Genomic DNA, 19,470 nt, shown 5'->3' with positions numbered 1-19,470 from the left:
AAGTACTAACTATAACCATCAAAGAGTTCTTTCCGGTCAAGCTATTTTCAAAAAGATTAATGTTTTTGTGTGTGTGTGTTTTATTCTTGCTCCAGTGAAGAAAAAGAAAAAAAAAACAAAAAAACCCTACCCTCAAATTGCCTTTAAAATGTGCTGAACACCATTCCCATAGCCATTATTCACCAACCACATCATGTCTTTTGACAACTCAGTTGTTTTTGAAAAGCACTGTTGCCTGATTATAGGGAAACACTCTAATAAGAAGCACATATACACTTAAATGATGCACTTTTTATGACGTCTTTCCAAGAACAACAGTAGCTAATTGTTGAGTTTCCTACTGGGAAATGTCTCTTTAATATGCAGATCTCTTAATGACTACTCTAATGCAAAGTGTTGATGCTACAGTAATTTAATCATATATATAAGAAAAAAGTTTAGCTCTTACTCAGAGTATGCTTTATCATCTTTCCAGGTAGCACAAATCCAACGCAGCCCATGTGCCATGTGGTTCACAGCCGCCAAGTGTTCTCTTTATTTTAAATACTATTACTGAATGTATCCGTAGGGTTTTTTAGGCCCACTTACTTGGTGCTGACTGGCTTTTGCCAACTGCTCATTGGCTGATTCTACATTAGAAGATGCAGTCTCAATGTTGGCTTCAATACTATCTGCAAATCAAGATAATAGAAGATAATTACAGGGTACAAACCTAAACCAAAGACTTCATACCAACAGCAATTCAGCAATTTATTCATGGGCATAAAGAGATGAGCAGCCTCTTGTTTGCAAGTTACTACAGGGAAATAGGAACGCCACCCATTTTGATGAACACCTAAGCCATCAATCAGAGGCAGCATGACTGACAGCTCTCCATGTGTCCCCAGACAGGATGGAGGTTAGCAGCTCATCCCATTCCCACTGAAACCAGTGGGAAGACTGATATGGAATTCAAAGGAAAGCAGCTCAAGACTGGTAAATTTACTAGATTACAGTTAAATTACAGACGGGACATGGCAGATTGTATCTGAAATTATCTCATTATTAGGGCTCAGGGATAAGATTCATCTGAGTACATGTGGGTTATTGACCATCCCCAGGTGTCTGTACTTGAGCAAGTGACCTCGGACACTATCGCAGTCAAGAGAGAGCAAGTCCACAGTGTGCAATTCATCCCACTCTACAGCAGCTGCCTGCTGCTGAGCAGATTAGACGAATCACAACCTAAACTCCTGGATCACATTTCCAAGCTGCAAGGGAGGTCTGTACACATGGCTCAGACTGAGGCACATTGCCGGTACCTAAAATTAAGGGAGAAGAATCTTACCCTAGATTGCTAGGTCTGACGTTGGGGGAAGCTGCAGTAACCATGAGGAATCAAAATGAGACTAGAAAAGAGAGATTATCAGCTACACATTGCAGCTGGGAGCTCCCTGCTTCCATCAAAGACAAGTATTAACTTTGACTCTAGAGCTGTGCTTAGAAAGCAAGACACCTATGGTATAAATCCTGAAAATAAGGGTTTGTGTTCCCAGCACTTGGAAATCTTGACCAACTTGTCCCCTGAGATGTACAGCCAATAATTTCTGGCCACAATGGAAGAGTATGTGCACTTGGTCTGCTTCTGTGTGTTTCCAAGCAGATATTACACCACGGAGTATATGAAAATGGTCAGGAGGAATTCAACTACAGGTAGAAATTTGAGAATAACGTTCCAGGGATTTCTCTAATCCTTAATAAAATTAATGGAAATTCTTCAACTGATGGTATTAGGAGTTGGATTAAGACATGCCACGGAAGATGTAATTTATTCTTTTGGTTTTGAAGGAAAGAACATTAATTAGTCTAGTCACTTTTGTGATGGGTAAAGAAATGAGGGTTTGCAGATAAACTGTGGAAGGTGGTTGTGTTCAGATTTTGCCACTTTTAAGTGAAACAGTGTCGCAAGTCTGTTAATGTAATTATGTATTTCTGATAACTCAACTTCAAAACAAAACAAAAGAACAAAGAAACCTCAAACCAGCAGAAACATGGAATAAACAAACTTCAGCTTAACACTTGGAAACCTATTAAAAGTCTTCTATTACACCTGGGAGAGTTGGTTTTCCATTCCTTTTATTTTAGATTATGCATGCTGTAGTACACAAGAAAAAAACCTACATGGCTGGCACTTTTATAGATTAATATAGCATAATTTTATTGGTTATATCCAACGCTTCTCAAACCATTTTTATTAAGACATTAACACCACGGACCTTGGTTGGCATCACTGACCTCTGCCCAAATGCCTTCCTTGCATTCAGGACTCAGCAGGAAGAGATCAAAAGGCTTCTAAGGAACTCAACTGTGTGAAGAAATATCAAATTTTCTTCTACAGAGCCTTAGAAGAGCTGCATCCACACACGCACACATCAGTGTGACAGCCTTGAAGAGTTTACTTCCAGTGTTGTATTGAGCTGAAGGCATTTCTGGGAAAGTGTCAGATTTTTCTTTTCGATACCAGTAGAAAAAAATGGTGTTGCATTACCAAAAATGATGAACAGAAACATGAATGGCACAACAGCACACTGCAGTGAGCAGCATTTTTGCCACGTGAGTGGATCTACCCAGGGTCTACCTCAAACAGATTTCAAGTGGTCACTTAATAATAATGAGGTCCTAGGTGAGTTTACAAGGGAAACCCTACTACCACATAGGTGACAGGCGATACCACAAGTGCCGTCACTAACAATTGGTACCACGCTTCTGTTTACAAAGAATAGATGTCCCAACTCCAGGGCTGGCCCTGATGTCTTTCCAGCCGGACATTGAGGCTGACCCACAAATCAGTAATTGGTCATTCTACATATTTTATAGGAGTAGCAGTAGAGGGATATTTGATGTTTCCTGGTTAGAATTGAGAAATAGCGGAAAAGTGGTAGATCTATGGGCTAGATTGGCTCTGTAGGACAGGGTAGTGCTTGCTTTCTCTGTTTGCATGTTAGGACAGTGCTGCGTAATTGGCAACTACAAGCCCCAATCCAATTTCTGGCACGGTGTATATGAACCTCTGTGCACATGAAAACAACAAGGCAAAAGGCAGAGAAACCAAAAGAGTTAATACATCGTTAACAGAGACAGGATGCATCAGCCAGAATAACTTGTCACTCACCCAAGGTGACAAATTCTTAGTTGCCTAGTTGTTGACAAGTATTTACTTCCATGGTTAAGCATGACTACATGATGCATAGTTAACCAGATTGGTTTTGCCTAAAAAAAATGTTTATCCGTTCTGTGGAAGTCCATAAGAACTGGGACAACACCGGTTTGCACCAACTGAAATTCAGCTCCTGAGCACTCAAAGCTCCAACATGCCACAGCTTTCCTACAGCCAAGCTGTGACACATGTTAGGATGGGGAGAAAAGAAGAAAAGATTAGGTAAAAAATTGAACCAGAACTAAGAATATATCCTGCTGGGACACCTGTTGATTTTAGAAGCGCAAAGTCTGACCATGTTTTTGGGTTACAAAATACAACTTTACATAGGAAAGCACCTCCATATATTAAGCTACTTTGTGATGGGATTTGGAAGGGATGGGGGGATTTGGGAAATTTGGAAGGGGTGGAGGGAGTGTGCTGAACTCTTTGACAATCACCTAATCAAAGTAACAGAACTTGCTCACGTATCTGATGTTTCTCAGGATCTTAGTCCAGACACCCTTCACTACTCAATGCCTCTTAAAGGCTGATTGCCCTCAGAAAATTAATCATTTAGACATAGAAGAGCTACAGAGAAGAAATTTATGAAAGATATCCTACTAAAACAAGAGTAATCTCTCTGTGCTCCTCTTGGGGCAGGGGGAAATCCCAACAGGAGCTTAGCACTTCCACTCTCCAGAGGAAGCTAGCACTTTCCGCTGCCTGCAGGGGGCCTTAGTTAAATAAAATTAAACACTGTGAATGCCCTCTTAGTGCTGCATGGAATGGTCTAATCATATGTTACGCACCGTGTTTTGCAAACACCATTTGCGTTTTTCCCAGCACAGGCTTTCACAAGTAGGATGGACGTGTGCTACATGTCCTGTATGAGTTGACGTGGTGTTACAGGAGGAGGCTGGACCTTGGTGGCACTGTTTCTGCTCACTTGTTCTCCTAACAAGGGAATACCAGCCTTGGAATAAGCAAACCTCCCATTTAAATTTTTTTTTTGTAGCAACTTGTAATCCTGGGACACAGGCGAAAAACTAAAACAAACAAAAAACCACAAAACCAGCTCTAAAACTCTATAAAAATGAGACATAAATATGTAACACAATTTAACTAGATATTTCTGCTGATCAACACAGGAAAGCAAGGGAGGAAAAGAGGATTTGTGTCAAATCACAAGGAAGAAAGTAATAAGTCAATGATGTTAATAAGTTAATGATGAATGTGTCATTCACAGCTATTTCAGTGCATCTTTGCTGAATGCTAGTGATGGTTCACAGCTTCACCTTGCTCACTTTCAGGCTCCTTGCCAAGGTACCTTGCTTGGGGACGGAAAGGCAAGTATTTCCAGAGGGGGGGTAGGATCCTAGGTAGACTGAAAAAACCTGCTGGAGGGGTCTGCCTTTTCCTTTCTCCTTTGGCTTTGGTATGAAGGGACAGTGACTCTCTTCCCAAATAAGTGAGATAACCCAGCCCTGGGTCTGGGATTTTCCAAGGAGCCTGAATCCCACAACAAATTTCTGTCCTCAGTCTGTGATGACAAATTTATGGTACAGTTTGAGAACAAGCAAAAACCTTAAGGTGATGTTATCGCCATTTTACTAAACTGAGGGACAGGGCTGCACCAAAGCAGATGGTGGTTGCAAACAAATGCACCAAGGAATTAGGAAAAGATTTCTAATTTTCCGGCTAAAGCACATCCTTTCAATAGGAGTAGTGAAGGTGGCAGAGCTAACCAGCTTTTAGATGTAATTTGATCTGATTTTATGACACACTTGTCACACAGAGACAGAGGGACCTGGACAGGCTGGATTGATGGGCCAAGGCCAATTGTATGAGGTTCAACAAGGCCAAGTGCCGGGTCCTGCACTTGGGCCACAACAACCCCATGCAGCGCTACAGGCTTGGGGAAGAGTGGCTGGAAAGCTGCCTGGCGGAAAAGGACCTGGGGGTGCTCGTTGACAGCCGGCTGAACATGAGCCGGCAGTGTGCCCAGGCGGCCAAGAAGGCCAATGGCATCCTGGCCTGTATCAGAACTAGTGTGGCCAGCAGGAGTAGGGAAGTGATCGCACCCCTGTACTCGGCACTGGTGAGGCCGCACCTCGAACACTGTGTTCAGTTTTGGGCCCCTCACTACAAGAAGGACATTGAGGTGCTGGAGCGTGTCCAGAGAAGGGCAACGAGGCTGGTGAGGGGTCTGGAGCACAAGTCTTCTGAGGAGCAGCTGAGGGAACTGAGGTTGTTTAGCCTGGAGAAAAGGAGGCTGAGGGGAGACCTCATCGCTCTCTACAACCACCTGAAAGGAGGTTGTAGCGAGGTGGGTGTCGGTCTCTTCTCCCAAGTAACTAGCGATAGGATGAGAGGAAATGGCCTCAAGTTGTGCCCGGGGAGGTTTAGATTGGACATGAGGAAAAATTTCTTTACTGAAAGAGTGGTTAAGCATTGGAACGGGCTGCCAAGGGAAGTGGTTGAGTCCCCATCCCTGGAGGTATTTAAAAGATGAGTAGATGAGGCACTTAGGGTCATGGTTTAGTGGGCATGGTGGTGTTGGGGCGATGGTTGGACTCGATGATCTTAGAGGTCTTTTCTAACCTCAATGATTCTATGATTCTATGATTCTATGAAATCAAGATGACCCCAAGAGGTGTCTTTCAACCCTATCTATTTACCTGTCTTCTGAGATCAAGCCCTGCTAATGACCAACAGGAGTCTTATATGTGAAATTACTGGAGTGACAGTGGCTAGAGTGGGGTTTCTGTCCTAACATATCAAGGAATCACCCGTATGACCTGAGTCTTTATAGTGGCAACAATGGACTGGTTTCACAAGGCAGCATTTTCAGTAAAACGGCATGAAAGACAGGAAAGTGAGCTTGTGAATGAGAATTTTAAAACGCTCCCACTTGGTAGTAACCAAAATGGTCCCCTTTAGGTTTCACAGTATGCTTTTATTTTTAGCACTTTAATAAGCGTAACCCTCTTTTATCACTATAAGTTCTGACTAAAAATAATCAATACAACATACTGAGAAGCACACAAAAAAAAAAAGGAGGAGTATTCTGGTAATGTATAAAGGTTTATTTCCTAATTAAAAGCCAAATTTTGGGTGAAATTGCTTTCAGCATAAAAAAGAATTTTGCCTGTTCTAATTCCATGTACTTGGAGAGTTTTAAGTGAGTCTCATTCCACGAACAAAAGACCCTCAGGCTTTCTATAGGCACAGCTGTGGATGTTAAGGGGAAGGAAAACTATGGCAGTTCTTCCGGAGTGAAGTTTAAAATGGCTTAGGGTTGGGCATTTCCAAACTTCAGTGTAAACGTCAAGTTATAAATTCCTCACACAAGAGGATTTATAAAATAATCTTGCCCGTTTGCTAAACTAAGTCTAAATGGGTCACATTGGCTTAGATTGATGCAATGAAATACAATTTGCAGCTCCATGAGTCATCAGGAGTCATCGTTATTGCTTCCAACAAAAGGCAGATAGCACCTAGCTTTCTATTTGATCTTAGCAGAGGTCTAATTTTTCCACACGGTAACACACCATGACCCTCAGAGGTAAGGACTGAGGCACTGAACAACCACTCACCCTAATTTTCCAGGCAGGCCTGGAAAGACTGTTTAAACTACCCTAAAATGTCATAACCAGCTCTTCCTGCTCGTTTTCTTCGGCCAACAGCCCAAAGCCCTAGTCTGTATGAATAAAAGTGGCTATAAGGCAATGGCCGAACACCAGCATAAATTTACAACACTTCAGCTCCTGAGTGATTTACACTGTCCTTGAAATGCATCTTGGAAATGTCAAGTATCTGCTACATATGTATGCGCTGAAAAATGGTATCACCCTGCCAGAGGTTTACCATGCCTGCCAGGATACATCTTCCAAGGATTTAAAATTCAAATGTTGTCCTACATATATTTATTGGAAAATAGCACATCCTACTAGAGAATAAGGTACCTCATATCATCTGCTCTGTGCTAAATGGCAGACTGCAGAAATATGACCACTTTAGCAGATGCAAAACAATTTACCATTCTTTCTCACAGAGGCCAGCGGTCTCAAATTACTGATATTTACCACGGGAGAAGAGTCAGCGTATGAAGAGTTTCCTGAGGGTGCATGGTATGGCCTCTGCCCTCATTGCCTGCTGTACGCTTTCAGCTATCTATCTGAGGTATCCACAGTTCCCATACGATGTTCTCCTATGGCTCTGGGTAATCCAAGGCTCTAGTTTTAATCCCACAAAATTTGCACATGGGAGGATATTATATCAGGGCAATAGACCTGATTCACTTTTTTTTTCCCCTCCATTTCCTTCTTTTTCTGATGAAAAAAGGTATTTCAACAGGACATTGAAAAAAGGTATTTCAACAAGACATTTTTTGTGCAGAAATTTATGGCCATGTCAGGTTTTCTTTTTTTCCAAAATAATCTCTGAAAGTAATTTAAAGAGTAAAACAGCACTCAATATAGCTTTGATTGGGAAATTCCAGCTACTTGTCTTTAGCACGCTCTTTCTTTTTCCTTGTGATGTAAACTCAACACTTTTTTTTTAATTCTATAAGACATCCAAGTTAAAAAAAATATTATTTCAAACCGCAATAAAATATGTTGCTTTAAAATTACAAAAAAAGAAAGAAACAATCAAAATAATTTTATTTGTTTCTCCAAATCCAGCTCATGAGTTGACACAGTTTGGATAAATACCTTAATTTCACTTGCATGCAGCATTTTTCAGAAGCCCACTTTTGTCTACAATTAACACAACACTCACCTTCCATCACGCAGCTGCGTGCATACGTTATCGAGTCCTATAGCTCAGCCAACTGATGGAAGAAGCGTCAGTCTGAGTTTGTCACATGAATAAATGAGGAGGATGGGGGTGTTGATTCATAGAAATAAATATACTTTATTTCTGCTTACTGTCCTGGAAAGATCATATATTTTACCTACAAAGTAAAGTCACTGATATTTGCAACTTGCTTGACCTCTTTTGCTTTATACAGCTCATTTGATTTACTTAAACTACTCAAGCCATGACCTCCCAAACACAGTCTGTCTGTGGCAGAGTATAACACCTCGCAGCAGAAATAAGCCAAACGCCTGGGCAGCTTCTGCCTTTATGACATTTACTGCTCAATTGCAGCATTACGAGAAATTGAGAGCACGGCAGTTTCAACTTCCCAAAAATTACCTCCGATAAATTGGTGTGAGAAGAATCCTACTGGTGGCAATAAACCTCACAAAAGGAAGAGCCTTGTTTCTTGTACAAAATTAGCTGGCTCATTAACTGCAAGTATACAAGCCCAATCACATTATGAGGGTCAAACACAGAACAACAGACAAATCTTGAGGCATTAGTAAATTTGCAAGTGTAGAGTCACCCATTATTCTTTTCCCTATAAACCAGCATGCGCTGTCTTACCAGCACTGTCAGCAGTAGAGCTAAAGGTAAAAGTCCACATACAACAAGGGAAGACACAGAAACTCACACTCACAGAGAGCAGAAACAGGGAAGAAACACAAAAGCTCATTCATTTTTTGTGCTGCCTATTATCTCAAATAAAATGAGTTGCTCAGAGATCATGGTAGCCCACACCTGACCCCAACAGTTCAGTTGTAGCAGCGGTCATCGACCTGTGCCTAACATGAAACTGAGCACCTTACAGACTACTCAGTGCTGTCCGAAGCCAAGGATGTGTGAAAAGTGATAGTGGAAGGCCACCACTGCTGCAGTCCAGATAAACAGGGAGAGCAAGGCCAGTGGTATACAAAACACCATGACCTTAAAATTGTTGCCTACAAGGCAATTAAGGGTAGTAATACTATGCAATTTCGGCAGCTGGGGCGGTTTACAATAAAACTTCATTAGACTTAGATAACAGAACAACAAACTGATGACAGGGTATATACCTAGGATGAACAAAGAAATTGGGGGTTTCTTGGGAAGTGAATGGGAAGTGGAATAGATTTTCACTGCTTCAGAAATACCCCAGTGTACCCTTCCTGCATGGTCTGTGCTCTGTACTGACATGTAACTCCGTGTCTCAACAAGTGGCTGAAAGCAAAGGAGCCGAGAGAAGATTTCCCAATTCATCAGGAACCAATAAGAACATAAATGTACCCATTCACATAATAGCCTCCTCTGAGATCACTTAGGAAATTTAACCAAATGAGAGACTTTGCAGGCCACATTCAACTGAACATAGATATTAAAGCTGTTACATTCAGGTATTCAGGGACCACTCTCAAGACGTGTTCATTTTCTGCAGATGTCCCAACCGAGACACATAACTCAGGAGAGTTTAGTTAAGGATCTAGTTGAATGATTTCCCAGCTCGGTTTGCATTAGTGTATCTGACAACAGACTCTTGGCTGAGCCATTCAGGCAGTCAGACTGGAGGAGGACATGTGTGGAAGGGTGCTGATGGACCCTCTTGACTCTTGACAGTGCCCATGTGTTAAACCAGCCTTCAGGTCAGAAAGGCAACAGTGATAAAACAGGCAACAAAATTGAGCTGATTTTACAGGCAAAAAAAACCTCCCCACATTCAAAAGCTTCTAAAATAAGCAATACATTTGCATTCATGCAACTATAGTTTACTTTGAAGGAGTTTTATTATTATTATCATTAGGTAATAAGTGACAATGTAGCGTGTCAGTGAACACCAGCATTACTCAAGGACTGAATATATTGACACTATCAGGAAGTTCTTCCGAGACTGGAGGAAAGCACCAGCTGCCATGTTTATATTTATCTTGGCAGGTCTATGGGCTCTAGCCTGACAGATACCATGTAGTGATGTTCGTAAAGTGAGGGAGCATCCACTTTAGATCACGTTATGAAGTTTCTTCACCCTATTATTTTCAAATATAAAATGCCCAGACTTCAAGAGTGAAGTGAAAGGTTAGTAGCACCAAGATCTAAGCCTGGGTAAGTAATGGAAGAAAAAGCAAGTCTGAGGAAGCCTTTTGCTTGACGCAGTGGGGTCTTCTTCCAGCAAGTGGGATTTGCTGTGCAAACATAGATTTGTACACATTTGGTCTGGACAAAGAGATCAAGGGCTGGTAAATTAGTTGCTGTGTCCCTGCCGCTGTTATCTTAAATTAGGTGGCCAGTATGTGATCTTGGAATTTCTTCCCATTTTAGGGAGTTGGGGGGGTTACAGGTACGCTGGCAGAAGGTTGGTTCTGAAACTGTCCTACAGAGGAAGAAATGTGACTCTTTTAAAAGTGTAAAATGTTTTCAGAACAACATGGGTCTTTCCCTGCAGTTTTGAGAAATGTGATAGAGCTGCAAACAATGATATAAATGGTGAAAGTTGTGTAGGTAAGGGATGTAGATCTTGCACGTTATTTTGGCATAACTAGTAAGGTTACATACACAGGTAGGATGGAAAGACAGCTCTTCTAAAACAAAAACAGAACAGCAGTTTCTTTTACCATGGGGCGGGGGGAAGCAATAACTGTATTATTCAGGCCATCTTTATTCTCTGTTACAAGACAAACAGAAGCCTGCAGAGGTGGACAAATATGTACTTGCCTTCATTAGGTGCTAATGCAAATAATGGTGGCTGTGTTGTTGACACTTTCTTCAGAGGAATTGGGGATTTAAGGATTCTCTTCTCCCTAACACCAGTTATAAAATTGATCTCATGGAACTATGCCTATTTATCCCAGTACGGCCAATGAAAGAACAAGTTTGCACACGTAAAATAGCGATGTTCAGTATGAAACACTGGGAATGTTTCAAGCTGTTGAGGCACTTGTAGTTCAGTTGAGTGGCCATCTATGAGCATGGAGAGGAGTGACTGCTGCTTTAGCAATCACCCCCAATGTAATTTACTTCTCACAGTACTAAGTCCTTAATCCTTGCCTTGGATGCTTTGGCTGAAGAACCCTTCTGCTACCATGAAAGTAAAGTTTAGCAGTGGAGATGGCCCTCTTCTAGCCCTCTTGAGATCTTGCCATTTGTACATCAGATCCCCAAAGTTATCATCAATGCACTCCAGAACCTCCTGGATTATTTATGCCCTGCTGTGTTGTCTCTCCAACAGATATTGGGGTGATTGAAGTCCCCCATGAGGACCAGAGCCTGCAGACATGAGGCTGTTCCCATCTGATGTAGAGGGCCTCATCCGCTTTGCCTGTCCTCTTTTTAATCCTAACCCATAAACTCTCCATCAGCTCCTCATCCATCCCTTGGCAGAGCCCCATCCACTCCAGCTGCTCTCTTACATAAAGGGCATCTGTTCCTCTTCGTCTTCTTTTCCTGTCCTTCCTGGAGAGCCTGTATCTCTCCAATGTAACACTCATCATAGAATCATAGAATCATAGAATCATTGAGGTTGGAAAAGACCTCTAAGATCATCGAGTCCAACCGTCAACCCAACACCACCATGCCCACTAAACCATGTCCCTAAGCGCCTCATCTACTCGTCTTTTAAATACCTCCAGGGGTGGGGACTCAACCACTTCCCTGGGCAGCCTGTTCCAATGTTTCACCACTCTTACAGTAAAGAAATTTTTCCTCACATCCAATCTAAACCTCCCCTGGCGCAACTTGAAGCCATTTCCTCTCGTCCTATCGCTAGTTACTTGGGAGAAGAGACCGACACCCACCTCGCTACAACCTCCTTTCAGGGAGTTGTAGAGAGCGATGAGGTCTCCCCTCAGCCTCCTTTTCTCCAGGCTAAACAACCCCAGTTCCCTCAGCCACTCCTCAGAAGACTTGTTCTCCAGACCCCTCACCAGCCTCATGGGAGCCAACCCACTATGTCTCCATGATCCCAACAAAATCATACCCCTGCAACTGCATGCAGATTTCTAACTCTTCATGTTTATTCCCCATACTGTGTGCATTAGTGTACAGGCACTTTAGAGATGCACCCCAGCATGTTGAGTTCCTGGAGAGGGTTTGGGATGTTTGTCCGAAACGGTGCCTTGTAAGCACCTCGCTGCCTACATTCAAGTGCTAGAGGTGACCGTGCCCAGGCCCCATTGTGATGACTTTGTGAACCCTTCCTGCCATACCACCCCATGCCCTCTATTCAGCAGTCCTGAGCATTGCTTCCTCACAGGACTGCTGGTCGCCCCGTCCCTCCCCCATCATTCCTAGTGTAAAGCCCTCCTTATGAGGTCAGCCATCCTATTGGCAGGAATAGTTTTGCCCTGCCTAGTGAGGTGGATCCCATATCTCTAAAGCAGACGCAAACAGGGTCCCATGGTTATAGAACCCAAAACCACATATTGCCAACACCAATTCCACAGCCAATGATTGATTTCTCCTATTAGTGACCCCCTCCTCGCACCCTTTCCCCTCACCGGCACCCTGTGTGATGGAGCTGCATAGGGACGCTTTTGCCAAGAGCTCCTGTAAGACACTGTTGAAAAGACTCTTTCTGATTGTTCAAAGGTAACCTAGGCCACTAGCTTGTTTTGGCTTCGAGGGCTTGGACTGACTGATACTGTAATGCTTAGTTAAATATTCATGTCAAAGAGATGCCCTGACTAGGAACAGAGGCATGGAGCTTATTTGCAGAAGACAAAAAATAATAGAGAGATGCTGCCCCGAGTCTACGTTGCCCTCATCTATTTCTTCCTTGCGTGACAGAAATTGCTTTCTGCCCTAAGGAATGTTATGGATGTGTTCATTAAGGAACTGGCCCACACGTTAGCAAAACTACTTTTAGGTTTTTGTAAGAAGTACAGGTTACTCTGCTTGTGCCGTGCATAGACCAGACAAGCTCTTCCCATTAATTCTCCCCAGCTCAGGTGAGCCAGAGAGTGGTTTGCTCTACAGCCCTGGGAACATTTTGCCGAGTGGCGCATCTCACATTCCATGGTTATGTATTTTCCCTGTGTTTTCTAAACAAGCACACACAGAGGTTTCATTTCATGCATGTAAGAGGAACGCATTAAAAAAATAAAACAAGTGCCAAGAGAACTGTCTCTTAACATCATTGCTTTTGAATTTTCACTGTGGGGCTTTCGACTCCCTTTGCCTTCTGATTCATAATCTCACTTACTTCTGTGTAATATGAATGTCAAAAGATAAACAGTGGGACCTTTCAGCAATTGGTTGGGAAGGTACCTTGACTGGCTGCCAGGCTGAAAAGATACTCCTAAAGAAACTATTAAAAATCTGCTGCAGTGAAACAGGAAGAAGAAAGAACGTGTCAGATATAAAAGCAACAAAAACCTTATGCTGGCTCAAAGACAAAACATCCTACTTAGTCTAACTGTTTCTCGCAGGCATGTTAATACTGGGGTCACTTCTATGCATGGGTAACAGCTTAAAATAATAAATATTGCCTTAAGAAAAGGAGTTACAAGGATCTTGACGCTAGCTTATGTATGTTGTCATGTCCCTCGAGGCACTAAGATCTGATGTGCTTTTAGGAGATGAATCAGGCTCCAAAGTTATCCATGTACAAAAATGAGCTTCCAAACAAGCACAAATAAAATAATTTTTTTTTAAAAAAGAAGAAATAATAAAAAGTTGGGTTTAGATATCATCTTGATTTTTTTCTGCACCTGTGAACCCAAGTGGTGTTTCTCAGTGGGATGCAGCTAGCTCATTTCAGTGTGAAGGAGATACCTTATGCTAATGGAAACTTGCAAAGGTATGAGCTTGGCAAAGAAATCCAGAGTGATTAATAAACAGCAGAGAAGAGTTTCTTCTTTTATGATCTACATATGGCAAGAGTTTCTTCTTTTATGATAAACATATGGCTGTCTTAGGACTTGATCCAACTCCCAGGAGCTCCAGTAGAACTCCAGCTGAGTGCTGCAGGTTAGAAATACCTCCACAAATCTTGCTTCTCTGGAGTTTAGGTCTCTCAACATGCCTTTAGGGTGGTTAGCTCTCAAATTTGGAAGTAGACAGTTGCTTCTGAAGCACCGCACAGTATTATCATACATACACAAAATGAGAGATACAGAAAAAAAAGTCTGTTCTTAGCTGCATCAGAAGACAGCAGTGACAAAGACGAGGGTCAGAGGAAATTTAAAAGGAGCAAATCTACTGTGTCTTATCTCTCTATTCACTAAAAGTGGTGGCTGTCAGTGATGGGCTGCTCTTAAAGATAATACTAGGGGTTACTCTTATCTCTTTTCCCAAGTTTTCTCCACCACACTCCTAGCTATTGGTGGTTGGAGAGCAAGAGGTCAACTAATGGGCAGAAGGTTCAGACTATGTATGTGAGCACATCATGATGTTGGGTACTGTAAATTTAATCAGGCACACCCTGCAATGTGGAAAGAAAATCCCATTTAGGGAAGCAAACTGCTTAATTTTCTCCACCACCATCAATAATCATAACAATAATTGCTACTACTATTGTTTTTTCATTACAGTTCCAGGTAGAAAGGAAGAATTGGATCCCTTTCCAGGTAATCTTACATATTCTCCAGCTTCCTTTTTACAGTCAAAAGGGAATGGATTAATCTCACCGAGAATTCTATTTTATGCCAAATATACCAGCTAACTAGCCTTAATATAAGAACCCTATTGCACAGGGCAGCTTGTCAGATCAAAGCATCACTGGATGTACAAAATGCCCAAAACACAGGAAAAATAATCACAGCATCAACAAACAGCTGCTCATAAGGGAACATACAACATCATATTGGAATGGTGCAGGAGGGTAATAAAGCCCATACGTTAACAGTGATACCTACCTATTGCGTCTCCTTGCTCATGCACCATGGAGGCCAGGTCTTTAATGATCTGGTTCACATCCAACATGTCACTCTGAAAAGACAGAAAGTCTGCCATTAATGCTGAATGGGTAATATCCAAGCATAAAAGGCATGTTCCCCAGTCAAGCTTTGCAAAGAAAAAAACAAAAGCAGAAAACCTCGTCTGTGTAGAATTAAAAGAAAAAGTTATAATGCTCCCATAGTAAATCAAAAATCCCCTTAAACAAAGCCATGGTTTGCTGGATCTAAGTCAGCCAGTTGACTCAAGCTTTCTGTAAGAAACAAGTAGAATGATCAGATTATACAGTCGCTTTTCAGAATTGTGGAGAACTAAGAAAGAAAAAAACAATAAAAACAACAGCAGCAAACCCTTTTCTTTCTAAAAAAGTTATTTTTTATGCAGGCCATTCATCCCAGAGTGCGGATTTTTATGTAGAAAAAGGCCATCTTTTAGCATAGCATCCATCTGATAAAATACTATTCGTAAACCGATGGAGATATGACCAAAACCTCACTGAATTTGAAATCTTATTGGGAAGGCAATACGGAAAGACCTGTTTGATGAATGGATTCATTTATACATTTTCAAGTGTATACAAAAAAAAAAAAAGAAGTAACTAGATTCAGCACTGAAATTTTCTTAGTTAAAACACAGCAAATTGCCAGTGAGTTTGTTTCTCTCATTTCTGAACACTTACATATACAAGAGCAAATGTGAGCATATGTTGACTTAATATGACACTGGCTCTTATAAAAAGAATTAATCTAGCAATAATAGGCATAATAATATAGATACTGCTGAATGCACTACCACTAGCAGAGCAGAAAAAAAGACACTCAAACAGGATGCATTTTGTTAAGCTGTACAAATCCCAGAATCACAGAAACACTGAGGTTGGCAGGAACCTCTGGAAACTATTTTGTCCAACACCCCTGCTTGAAGCAGTCAGTTAAAGAAGGTTGCTCAGGGCCATGTCCACTTGGTTTTGTGTAGCTCTACAGACGGAAACTCCACGGACTGTCTGACCAACAGTATGTCCATGTATCCTTGTACTGGGGAACCCAGCACTGAATACTTTCTGAAGTGTTGAAAATATTTCCTAAGAATCTGCTTCTCCTGAGGCCAATTGCACAGTAATTCCTTCGTCTGCTTGGGTCCTGTTGCAACTCTAGTCCATCATGCTAAAAGGTCCGATTGCTTCCACCCCACTTTTAAAGACCTCAGCTTCCCTACTGGCAAATTTAGAAAATGGTGCAAAACGAATCCATGCCCTTCTACTGAAGTTTGTTATGAGAATATAAGTGGCATAACATTTAATCATATAATGCAATAGAATCACATTAATTTGCAATGAAGCCTGGGAGTCCCATTGTGAATTCTAGAATATACCAAGTTGCTGAATAACTGAAGAAGTAGGAGAAACAAAAGGTTTAAAATGCTGTGACAAATCATAATAAAACAAAAAACAAAACCCCCAACCAAGGACTGGGTAATGCATCACAAAATTCACTTCATTCATTCACTTGTCAAGCATAATGAAGCTTTAATTATGTATGGTATTATTCATAACTTGTAAATACTGCAGAATATTTTGTAAAAGCAATGAAGTTTAAGTAACTTGAGATTGCACTTGAGCACTGTGGTAGTAAATCATTGCCAGGAAATGAGGAGAAATTAGTTGTGATTTTTTTGGGTGGGGGAGTTTTTGGGGTTTTTTTTCAAAATTCTTTGAAAGGAGAAAGCTAAAGTTTAGCAAAATGTGAAGAATTAGGAATTAACTTTAATGTGTTGTTCTGCTCTCATTTAACCGCTTAGTAAAAGATGATTAAGGAAAATTACACAAATAAATAATAATACTAAAAAATCCCAGAATGCTCATTTGTCTCTCCTGGCTAAATTGCCAGTGACATCAGTCTTTGGTTTCTGTTACTTGCAACATAAACAAAATTCTTTCTACCCTTCAGTCAGTCTGTTTTGTTTTGTTCTGCTTCTTTTACAGCACTTTAAGTGAACGCAGCTTAAAATTCATGAACATGTTTTTGCACGTACATTTGGTTAGATAGAGGTTATTGCAATATACTGAATTACAGATGCCCCCCCCAAGTATTTCTATTGGAATAAAACAAGTGGGCAATTTGGTCTAAGAAAGGTTGCCCAGAGAGGTGGTGGATGCCCCATCCCTGGAAACATTCCAGGTCAGGCTGGACGGGGCTCTGAGCAACCTGATGTAGTTGAAGATGTCCCTGCCCACGGCAGGGGGGTTGGACTAGATGACCTTTAGAGGTCCCTTCCAACCCAAACCATTCTATGATTCTATGATTCTATGAGTTGGGCTGTCTGCCTCCTGATCCCCGGATATTATGATGAGAAGGGAAGAATGAGAAAGGAAATTCAATGCTGTATATGAACAGTGCTGTTTCAGATTTTCCATTTATATCCAGGTACTTGGGATGAAACAGCCATCTGCTGCTGCAGAGTGTAGATCCTTTTCATAACGTTGTAACAGCACTTAAAATTATTGTTTAGCAAATATGCATTAGTTAAAACCAGCTGCTGAGTTGTTAGGAAGGAAAAAATGCGACTACTGTATTTAAGGAAAACCAAACAGGGGTGAGTTGTAAAGCACAGAGCACAAAGCAGTCTGACCTGAAGCAAGGAATCTGTTGAATAATTTAACCTGGCAATGTGAAGTTTCAAAGTCCCTGATATATGTAAGCAAAACAAAACAAAAAATAGAAGAAAGAAAAATAGCCAGAAATAAAGACCTTCCATAATGGAATATACCTAGGAGCTATGTTCCTGTTCCTTCTTGCCAGGTTAGCTCCATCACGAAGTACCTCTGAACTTGCCAGACATCAGAGTTAGTTAGCAAAATCAGATTGCCTTTGGTTTCCCACGTTTGCACATACTATGCAGAATTCACAGTGAAATACAGCTCCTCATAAATCCCTTTGGCTCCACAGAAACCGGGAGTACAACAACCAGCTATCGTTCCAAAAATGCTGTCTCCCTGCCAGCTAACTGGCTTTCTTGGGTTTTAATCAACAGCAGCCTTTCCTGTCTGGCAACAATTCACTCCCTACATTCAGCAGCAAGAGGGAGACAGATTTAAATTGTTTCATATAAATCCTCTTTTTTCTTTTTTTTTTTTTTATTTGTCTCCAAAGGAGAAATCCATTGTACAGATTAGTATACAGGATTTAATGTCATCCATGTTGGAACAAAAAGAATTAAGACTAGTCATCAGTAAAATCAGTGATGGCAAAAAGAAATGGCAGTAACTAAAGATGACCAAAAAAGCAGAGAAGTGCCAATAAACAAGTCATGCAGATGAAAAAATGAGAGAAATGAAAGAGTTTGGGACCTTAAAGGTCTGGAGGATTAACTCTCACTAGAAAAAGTTAGTTAGGAAACTTCTTAACAGAAAGTACTAGGTTAAAATGGCAGGATTATTTGAGTAATGTAACCTGACTCAGTAAGTGAATAATGTCACTGCAAAGTCCTGAGAGTTTGGAAAAAATCTAAAATTCCAACTCCAGCACAGAAACCGTTGGAAATATGATTTTGCAGATAAACTAGAAATTTACATTTCCCATTTTTTACTTTAACAAGACCACAATTTCAACATTTTTAAAATTAATCTGGGAGCAAGTCAGGTTGTAAAACCCAGACATTGTTACCAAGATGGGAACAACCTAGTCATAAATCCCAGCAGCCCGCTTCCCCATGGGATGAATATTACTGAGGTATTTGCCAAGACAGAAAATAAGTAAACCTCCTCTCTCACGCTTAGTGGGGTGAAGATTTATCCACATTGAAAACTTCTAACATAGCCCTGACCTTAATGATATTCTAAGGACACTTCTGTATTCCATCCACGAGAACAGCGCTAAATAAACCAGAGAGGGGAAACATGCTCTCCTCAAAAGGACACAGAACAAGCATGTGCTGTCAATAATTTCTCTCTCACATTTAGCCAGATCCCAACATCCTTTGTCAATGTCAGCTCAGGTCCTCAAGGGAAGAGTCACACTTATTTCTAAGAATGTTTGCCTTCGGTTTGCATAAAAAATAGGATCACAAATATCAGTAGTCTATCCTATTTAGCACATGTGGGTTTGTGTGTACTCCCAAACCATCGATCTATTTTTTTGAAGGACTACAAATTAACTTCTAAATTAATTGCTGACTCAATGTTCAGGCAATGCTGAATTCTACAAGTGAGGTCTCATTCTGCCCCACCATCCATTCTGCAATAAGCAGCCAGGAGAGCTATAAAACAAACCTGAAGGATATTTTGAAAGATGTAACATAACATCCACATGTGTAGATCTGTATATGAAAGCACTCCAAAACAAAACAAAATGATAGTGCTTGTTATCTTGGGGGGGGGGGAAACAAAAAAAAAAGAAAAAAAACCCTTTGTAGTGTCTGGCATGTTTTACCAAAGAGATTATAGAATCATAGAATCATAGAATAGTTTGGGTTGGAAGGGACCTCTAAAGGTCATCTAGGACAACCCCCCTGCAATGAGCAGGGACATCTTCAACTAGATCAGGTTGCTCAGAGCCCCGTCCAAC

At 41.2% G+C, this 19,470-nt stretch overlaps 1 protein-coding gene across 4 annotated transcripts in view; it reads right to left on the bottom strand.

The window, feature by feature from the left end:
- Positions 1 to 517: 517 nt before the first annotated feature.
- TSNARE1 (t-SNARE domain containing 1) overlaps positions 518 to 19,470 on the bottom strand; it is a 337,590-nt gene continuing 318,637 nt past the window's right edge. For all 4 annotated transcript variants that reach the window (XM_009282164.1, XM_009282165.1, XM_009282163.1 and 1 more), the window contains 2 exons: positions 14,869 to 14,941; positions 518 to 671 (listed from right to left, as the gene is read on the bottom strand). In XM_009282164.1, the coding sequence (XP_009280439.1) occupies positions 550 to 671; positions 14,869 to 14,941 (195 nt within the window). In that variant the 3' untranslated portion in view covers positions 518 to 549. The remainder of the gene's footprint in view (positions 672 to 14,868; positions 14,942 to 19,470) is intronic.

This window comes from Aptenodytes forsteri, unplaced genomic scaffold (assembly GCF_000699145.1).
Source record: "Aptenodytes forsteri isolate BGI_AS27 unplaced genomic scaffold, ASM69914v1 Scaffold260, whole genome shotgun sequence".
Classification (NCBI taxonomy): Eukaryota; Metazoa; Chordata; class Aves; order Sphenisciformes; family Spheniscidae; genus Aptenodytes; species Aptenodytes forsteri.
Note: the sequence above shows the minus strand (reverse complement) of the source record. Positions and strands in the feature narration are given on the sequence as shown.